The sequence below is a fragment of the Myotis brandtii genome, unplaced genomic scaffold (assembly GCF_000412655.1).
Source record: "Myotis brandtii unplaced genomic scaffold, ASM41265v1 scaffold810, whole genome shotgun sequence".
NCBI classification, from domain to species: Eukaryota; Metazoa; Chordata; class Mammalia; order Chiroptera; family Vespertilionidae; genus Myotis; species Myotis brandtii.
Window position 1 is genome coordinate 612,491 of NW_005371274.1, and position 9,668 is coordinate 622,158.

General features: G+C 34.9%; 1 protein-coding gene across 1 annotated transcript in view; it reads left to right on the forward strand.

The window, feature by feature from the left end:
- Positions 1–9,668, forward strand: part of BTAF1 (BTAF1 RNA polymerase II, B-TFIID transcription factor-associated, 170kDa) — a 116,314-nt gene that overhangs the window by 67,892 nt on the left and 38,754 nt on the right. Inside the window, exons 15-19 of the mRNA XM_005884041.2 lie at positions 2,434–2,538; positions 3,642–3,791; positions 4,096–4,238; positions 4,499–4,673; positions 6,476–6,679. Of these exons, the coding sequence (XP_005884103.1) occupies positions 2,434–2,538; positions 3,642–3,791; positions 4,096–4,238; positions 4,499–4,673; positions 6,476–6,679 (777 nt within the window). The remainder of the gene's footprint in view (positions 1–2,433; positions 2,539–3,641; positions 3,792–4,095; positions 4,239–4,498; positions 4,674–6,475; positions 6,680–9,668) is intronic.

The following is a 9,668-nucleotide window of genomic DNA, read 5'->3' on the forward strand; positions in this document are numbered from 1 at the left end:
GTGATATTTATCTTTCTCCGACTGGCTCATTTCACTTAGGAGAATCTACATTTTTTTAAATGCTAATTCCTGTGATGATATTGATCTATGTATTCTGGGATGGTATTTTTTTATTTGGTTGGATTTTTTGGTTTTGTTTTCTCTTCTTTAAATTTTATTTTTCCTCTTTATTTTATTTATTAAGTTTACTTTTTAGAGCAGTTTTATGTTCACAGCATATACCTCCTCCCCACCATCAACATCCCACACCAGAGCGGTACATTTATTATAATCATTGAGGCAACATTAACACATCATTATCAGTCAAAGTCTGTAGTTTACATTAGGTTTCAGTCTTGATATTGTACATTCATTTTATGGGTTTTAAATGTATAATGACATATCGTCATTGTATCATACAGAATAGTTTCTCTACTCTAAATTCTGCCACTCTCCACCCCCACTCCCCCTTCTCTACCTATTTATCCTTTCCTCCCCCCTTGTTATTTTTAATAAGTATAAACTAGAATTTACTATAGTAATTAAGCGTGTAGCCTGAGAAGACTACTACAGTTTATATCACATTTATTGTTTATAAATATAGGAGAAACAATATTCCTCTATAGATACAGCTTTGGGATCTACAAACAACTGTTTGGATTTCCAATGGGGTTGAGGGTGGTAAATATGATGGGGAAGAAATCGTAAGAGAGAAGAGATTATAGAAGAGTAATATTAAATTATTTGCTGGCTGCTGTTATAGCTTTCCTAATTCTGTTGAGATTGTCCCTTATTCTGTCTGATGAGAAAAAGAGCTTCTCAGTTTCTCTTTCCCTTTCAATGAAAAGTCGTTAAGGCATAGCATATCAGTAAGTAGGCTACCCTAGCTGATGATTTTGTTGTCTGTTTTAAACATCTTTCAAACTACTTTGAGAACATATAATCCTGGTCCTATCTTTGTTATTAATTAGTTTTCCATTGGCTAGAAAATTATACATAGCTAAGTTATGCATTATCCCTAGAACTTCTAGCTTCCTGAAATTTCAGTTTAAATTTTCAAATTTCTCTTCATACTCTTCCAAACAACATATGTTTGCTTTAAAAAATTATGGTGGGTCCTAGCTGGCTTGGCTCAGTGGATAGAGCGTCAACCTGCGGACTGAAGGGTCACAGGTTCGATTCCAGTCAACGGCATATGTCTGGATTGAGGGCTCGATACCCAGTAGGGGGTGTGCAGGAGGCAGCCAATCAATGATTCTCTGTCATCATTGATGTTTCTGTCTCTCTCTCCCTCTCCCTTTCTGAAATAAATAAAAATATATAAATAAATAAATAAAATTATGGTGGAGTGTGGTGATAAATACTGTGAATTAGTTACTAGAATTTTTCGGTTGGTTAGTCTTATTCAGTGAGCTTGTACTTATTTGAACAACAATAGACATGTGAGATTCCTTTCTGAGAATCCTGGGCACACAATAGGTGTTTGGTTGAGCACTATTTGATTGCTTACTTTGGGTGAGCTTTTGAATTGTTGAAAAATTCCTTAGGTTGAGGTGCTAAATCTGGGCATAAGGGAATCACTGAACCCTCTGAAATTGGGAGCAAAATGTTACACCTAAATATGTATATAACTGATTTTTCAAAGGAAAGAGTGTGCATAGTTTTCATCAGATTTTCAAAGGGCCCCTGAACCAAAATAGATTAAGAACCTCTGCCTTAATTTTATAGCGAACTCAAAGTAGAGTTTTCAAGATTGGTATCATCTTATAATTCTTTACTTGGATTATTGGTGAGCACAGCGGCAGAATTTGAATTCTGATCATCCAGCACAGCAGCAGAAATCTGATCATCTTTCAAATTTCCCTGACAAAGCAGTGATAAATAATGTAACCAAGGAGATGTTGCTGGTTAGAGCTTCCTTCCATGTGGAGGATGATTTCAACATTTTGAAGCAAAATTTAGTGTTGTTAATCATAGTCAGACTTCTCCAGTTTCCTAGCAATTATATGCTATTCAGTTTCTCCAGACTACTGGAATAGTAAATGTGGTGGTGGTGTTCTAAAATATTGTCAGAATTTATCACTAGTTAAACCTTTTTTTTTTTAAATACGTTTTTTTTTTATTGATATTTTACAGAGAGGAGGGGAGAGGGATAGAGAGTTGGAAACATCCATGAGAGAGAAACATGGATCAGCTGCCTCCTGCACACCCCCTACTGGGGATGTGCCCGCAACCAAGGTACATGCCCTTGACCGGAATCGAACCCGGGACCCTTGAGTCCGCAGGCCAACGCTCTGTCCACTGAGCCAAACTGGTCAGGGCTGAACCTTTTTGATAAAGCTAAATAGTCTTTTTATGGTAATACTTGAGATTATTTGACTTATTTATAACTCTTCAGATAAGCTAATACCCATGAGTTATGTGCTAAAGCTTTGATTCTGTTTTTGTTTTCAGAACTCTTCATCTTGGCTTATACCTATTCTGCCTGATATGCTGCGACACATTTTTCAATTTTGTGTTTTAGAAAGCAGCCAGGAAATTCTGGACCTCATTCACAAGGTACCCAGTGAATATATCTGTACTCCTTTTCCTAGTAACTTGATAGTTTTAAAATTCTTTCATAATTGCTATACTGTTGTTGGTTAGAGGTTTTTAAGAAATTAGAAATCACCTAAGAGATTTGAAAAGTCTGGAGATCTGCAAGGTGAGACAAGGAAATAGGCTTCTTATGCAATATAATAGTTAAGTCTGACTGGCCATGCTTCTCTTTCTTATGTGACCTTCTGTGCAGGTATTTTAAGTTAAGTATTTTTCTGATAGCCTCAATATAGAAAATAAAATGAAGGAAAGACTGCTTTTCTCTATCACTCATTTTGCTATTTATCAGAATGCTTATTGATCTGCAAAGTATCTTTTGGGGATTTATTGGTGATCTGTAGAGTCTGATTGTCATAATTTAGTACTTTCCTCCCTTACTTAGCAAGATTGGTTATATGTGTTGGAATGTTTAAAGAAGGACCATGTGATATATTTAATAACATTTATGGGAGGGGGGAATTGCACTATTGTGCCTTTAAAGCCCATTAAATTAATCTTGAATTATTGGCTCATTGTTAACAGTGGTGTTATTTCTACCACTGTTATTTCATCCTGGTCGTTCCCATGTAATGTTAGTCATCAAGTAAGGTATCTTATGAATAAGTAAGCTCATGAATCAAGACTTATACTGTTCTTAATTTATACTAGGATATTATGATCTCAAAAGTTAGAGGATATTTATCATGAATTCTTATATCTCGAAGTGAGTTGAATGTGGGACTGTATTAGTATGGAACTTTATGATATATGCAAAGGATTTCATTGACTTATTGAGATTTTGACAACTCTTATTTTTAGGGTATACTTTATTTTAAATGACTTTCATAAAATACTGAAAATTTTTTTAACTTTCTTTTTTATTACATTTTAAATGTACAAACCTACCAAAAACCCCCAAACATCCCAGTATTTTAAAAATAGGCCTCTATATTGAATTTTAAAATTAATTTATACTGTTTCTGATAATTCTTTTTTTCCAATTCGCTTTCCCTAACAATAAGTATTAGGATTTATTAGCCCTTACTAGAAAAATTTCACTTTCATGTTCCCCCTTCACTCTGTAGGTTTGGATGGAATTGTTGAGCAAGGCTTCAGTTCAGTATGTGGTAGCAGCTGCTTGTCCATGGATGGGTGCTTGGCTTTGCTTAATGATGCAACCTTCACATTTACCTATTGATTTAAATATGTTGCTGGAAGTAAAAGCTAGAGCCAAGGTAAGTGAAAGGGACATACTATATTTGCATGTTTAGCTCATAATAATTAATATGGTAACCGCATAGGAAATCTGTATTGTTTTATTATAAGTGTGATTTTATTAATTTAGCTTAATGGGAAATTATTTTATTAGGATCTTAACAAAGTGCATAGTAATTTTTATCCATTAAAATTTTGTGAAAAGAACTGTATTTTACTGAGATTATAACAAATGAAAATATTTTTGATGTTGCTATTAAACTTTAATGATTACTCTTTATTGTTTTATGGTTTTTGGTTGTTTGTTTTTTTCATTCCCTCTAGGAAAAAACAGGTGGTAAGATACGCCAAGGCCAAAGCCAGAGTAAAGAAATACTTCAGGAGTACATTGCAGGTGCAGACACCATTATGGAAGACCCTGCAACCAGGGATTTTGTGGTTATGCGGGCCAGAATGATGGCAGCCAAGTGAGTATACATAAATTCAAAAGTCATTTAACCCAAAGATTCCTCTAATGTGTCTGTTAATCCTTCCTCCATCACACTATTTACAAAGGAAAAAAAAATTAACATGTAAGAAAACTTATTTTTTTTGAAGTTTTAAATAGGATTTATATATTTTTGTGAAGGTAAGATTGGAGTTATGTCTTCTTGGTAAAAGTTAGCTTCAATAGGGGAAACTTTACCTCAAGTAACTTGTATAGTAACTTCTTTTTTCTCCCTTTTAGGTTGTTAGGAGCACTTTGTTGCAGTATTTGTGATCCAGGTGTAAATGTAGTAACCCAAGAAATTAAACCAGCTGAATCTCTTGGCCAGTTACTACTCTTCCATTTGAACTCCAAATCTGCCTTACAGAGAATTAGTGTTGCTTTGGTAATCTGTGAATGGGCTGCTTTACAAAAGGTAAGATTTTGCTCAAAAAGAAATTAAGTTACATTAAGTAAATTTTCAATAGCTGTTAGAATTATTTTCATTATATTTTATAAACAGAAAAGTGAAAATTTTCTCTGTATAAAAATCCAACAGTTACAGAAAAGTATTCCAGATTATATTGAAACATTGTTGGTCTCTCATTTGCCTTTAACCCTGGACTTTTTTCTTAGAATTCCTAGTCTTATACCTGAGACTACTAGTTATGCCTGTACTTAACATTTACTGTTAATGTACTATCTGTTAAGAAATATCCCTCCTCTCAGCTGGCATGGCTCAGTGGTTGAGCATCAACCTGTGAACCAGGAGGTCAGGGTTCGATTCCACATCAGGACACATGCCTGGGTTGTGGGCTTGATCCCTGTGGTGTGGGGCAATGTGATTCTCTCTCATCACTGATGTTTCTATCTCTCTCTCCCTTTCCTTCCTCTCTGAAATCATTAAAAATATATTTTAGCCCTAACCGGTTTGGCTCAGTGGATAGAGCATTGGCCTGCGGACTCAAGGGTCACAGGTTCGATTCCGGTCAAGGGCATGTACCTTGGTTGTGGGCACATCCCCAGTGGGGAATGTGCAAGAGGAAAAAAGAAATGTCCCTCCTAATAAAACATGTGTATGTATGGAAGCAGTTTAGAAATTATTGGTCATTTATTCCTCTATATCTCTCTCACATATCACTGAAAACTACCAAAGATAAGAGGCTTTGAGTACTAGAGATCCATTTGTATGAGTAGTCTAGCAAGGGCAGAATTTTTGGTCACACAAAGAATTATCTCCACGTTTAAGCCCAAAATCTTTGTTTCCAAATAATCCATACCATGTAGCCCCTTTAACTTCTAGTAAGATGTATGACTTTGTGTAAGAATTGCTTCTGTAAATTAAAGAAACTTCCTGCTGGCTTTGTTTATTCTGTTGACTGGAATTCTGGAAATTTAACTGTCTGCACTTGCTGTGAGAGTTGCTTATTACTGCCTCTTAGCATTTTGTCAGATCTGTGCCCTAAAGTAATTGAGCCATGCTTTATTGCAACTGAGACCCCAGTTTTGCTTCTGGAAAAAGCAAGGCTCATCTGTTTTTAGGCAGGACTCAATGTGCTGGAGAGGCAGTGATGCTGTGTTTTTGTGCCTCTCAGACTCAGCAGCAAGTGTTGACAGTTTGGTTTCTGGACCCTCACAGAGCTTCTCTGGATTTACTCTGTGAAGCCCAGGCTGATCACCCAGATCCCACAGAACCCCTCATGTCTCACCACTGAGGCCATTCCCCTTCTGGTTGGGGCAGGCAACAACCAGACAGAGTGGGAAGGGTTAGTTAAATTTGGGGGCAGGTAAGTAGCTTTTAAATTATATACCCATTTCTACAGTATGGCATGTGAAGCTATGGGTTCGACTGTTAAGATATCTAATAATGAGTTTTTAAATAACATTTTTTGTGCATGCTAAGTGTTCTTATCTGACTGATTTCTTTTTACAGTTATGTATTTTTAAATCTGTGCTATATAGATGTAAACTTAGAATAAATTCAGAGTAAAGTAACAGTAATTAGTTGGCAAATGTAATGGAACTTTAATAGTTCCATGTGCATGTTCTTTATTCATTCATATTAAAAATTTAGAGTAGTTTGGGTGTGATACCTTTTCTCTGTGCAACTAACTGTTGTTTAGGAGATAACATAAATTGAAAATGAGGAATTTTACTTGGTAGTTTGCAGGTGAAAATTTATGCATCTTTAGAATTATGTTTATTTTCTCTGAATATTTGTTGTCTGTTATATTTTAGGAGTGTAAAGCTGTTACGCTAACTGTGCAGCCACGTTTACTTGATATCCTTTCAGAACACTTATATTATGATGAAATTGCCGTCCCATTCACACGAATGCAGAATGAGTGTAAACAGCTTATTTCATCTTTAGCTGATGCACATATTGAAGTTGGTAATAGAGTAAACAACAATGTTTTTACAATAGATCAAGCTAATGACCTGGTGAGTAAAGAAGTAACTTTCTTAATTTTAGATTGAGCATGAAATAAAACAATGGTTTGTTGAATTTTTCTGTGGCTCGATATCCTGTCATTTCTATCCTTTGGAAAGGTTATTTCATTGTATTGACTTTTCTTAAAATAAGGGGATGGGGAAGGATTTTTTTTTTTAAGTTCAGATTCTGGCAAACCAATGCACCATTATTAGAAAAGCTATTACATTTTTTGTTGTTTCTGTGTCTTGCTTAAGACTGGCAGAGTATAGCAAAAAACTGCTTCTATAAGTTCATGAGTATTTTTCCTTCCCCCTCCCAACTTATAATGAAAATATTCAAACATAAAACTTGATAAAATTACACAATGAACATTTCATATACACACCAATTAGGTTCTAAAGTTAACATTTTAGTAATTTTTCTTTATCACATGCGTATGCAACTAACTATCCCTTTATCTAGTCATCAGTCCATCTTATTATGCATTTTTAAGTTGCAGATATAAATACATTTCAGCATGTATGTCATTAACTAAAATTCAATATTTGATTGTTTGCTTTTTTGAGTTAAAATTTATATACTGTGAAATACACAAATCTAAATGGACCATTTGATGAATTTTAACAGATGCCTATACCTAGGAAACCCAGTTCCCTATCACCAGTTCTGAGTTAATCCCTTCCTTTTCCTGCCTTCACATAACCATTGTTTTGATTTTTTTGCCACCATAGATTACTTTCGCCCATTCTAGAATTTCATATAATTGGAATCATAGACTCGGTACTGATTGATATAAATATTTTTTTCAGCATGATGTTTTAAACATTCACTCATATGTGTCAGTATTTCATTTTTTTATTACCAAGTTTTATTATAAATACTAGAAGCCCAGCACGCGGAATCATGCGGCCCCGCCTACCTGCGTGGCCTTGCCATGCCCGCAGCCCCGCCCACCTGTGCCAGTCTTTGGTCGTTACAACGTTAGGGCCACAGGCCTTTTATAATATAGATACTTCAATCAGTTTAAGCCCCTTTCCAGTTGAACACTTGGGCTATTCCAAGTTTTTTGCTATTAGGTACAGAGCTGCTATAAACATTGTTATATAAGTCTTTGTAGTAGTATATTTTCATATCTCTTGAGTACATTATAGAATTGCTAATTTTGCTTTATCACATGCATATGCAACTAATTACAGATGCATAGCACATATATTATAGAATTGCTGGATCATAGGGTAGGTGCTTATTTAGTTTTATAAAAAATTGTAGACCTTTGCCTAAAGTAGCTATTCATTTTTACCTTCTAACCAGAATATGTGAGAGTTCTGGCTCCACATCATCACCAAAATTTGGTGTGTTCACTCCTTTTAATTTTTGTCATTCTGGTGGTTGTGTGAAAGTGTCATTTTGGTTTCAATTTGTGTTTCCTTGATGACTAATATGTTCAACACTTTATTATGTTTTATTGGCCATTTGTAGGTCTTCTTTCTAAAATGTGTGTTCAAATCTTTTGTCTGTTTTTAATTAGGTTGTCTATTACTGAGTTGTAGGAATTTTTGTATATTCTAGATACTAATCCTTTGTCAGATAAATGCTTTCTGAATATTTTCTTCCAGTGTGTGGCTTGCTTTTTCATTTTCTTAATTTTTGGTGTCTTTAGATGAGCAGACATTTTAAATTTTGCTGAAGTCTTATTTATCAATTGTTTTCTTTTATGGTTATTGTGTTGTGTGACCTGTTAAGGTACCTTTTCTTATCTGCAAGTGGCAAATGTATGCACATACATTTTCTTCTAAAGCTCCATAATTTTAGTTTTTATGTTTAGATTTATCCATATTGAATTAATGTTTATGTATAGTGTGAAGTAGAGATTGAATTTTGTTTGTTTTTCCCAAAGATACCATTTTTTCCTGTTTTTTAATCTTTGAAAAGGGCCCCGCCCCCCCCCCATTGGATTGTTTTGGCACCTTTGTCAAAAATTTGTTAAAAGTGTTAGTCTCTATCTAGGCTCTGTTTGTTCAGTCTACTTGTTTCTCCTTATGCTATATCACCAATGTCTTGGTTACTGTAGCTTTTTGTACTTAGTAAGTCCTTGAGTTAGATGTTGTAAATGAGTTGGGTTGTTTGTTTGTTTACTTAGAGTATTAGAAACTAAGCCACTTCACTTGTCTTGGTGCCTGTGAAATAGTAGTCTTCATTTCTTATTCCTTTTCCTAGTTAAAAAGTGAGACAAATCTAAATTTGCTATTTTTTCTCTGTTCTTTTATAAAGTTGTTTGTTTTTAATTATTGTTCTATAATTTCTCCTTTCACATACCATGCCCCCCCCCCTTTTTTTTTTTTGCCTGCCTTGAATGAAATGTCAAATTTTTGTGTATGTTTGTTCTGGATTCCATTTCTATTATTTCAGTAAATTTTTCTTTTTAAAGCTATCAAAGGTCCTCTTCTTCAAGCTTTTGTTATTTCACCAATGAAATTACTGTTCTGTTTCATGAACTTTATTAGTCCAACTGTTTTGACCTGAGATATCAGAATCTCTGGAAGAGTATTGAGGGAAGGGCAATTTTTAAAAGTAGTCTATGTATCTTTCATTGAATCCCTATGTTTCTCTTAACCTGCCAAATACAGGCACTTCTTTGTTTCTCACGAGTCTCATAATTTGGTTCTTTTTTTTTTTTTGTAGCAATATTTTTTTTCTTTATTGATTAAGGTGTTACATGTGTCCTTACTCCCCCTTTGCCCCCCCAACCTCACCCTCGCTCATGCCCTCACCCCCCTGGTGTCTGTGTTCATTGGTTAGGCTTATATGCATGCATACAAGTCCTTTGGTTGATCTCTCCCCCTTCCCCCACCTTCCCCTACCTTCCCTCTGAGATTTGACGGTCTGATTGATGCTTCTCTGTCTCTGGATCTGTTTTTGTTCATCAGTTTATGTTGTTCATTATATTCCACAAATGAGTGAGATCATGTGATATTTATCTTTCTCTGACTGGCTTAT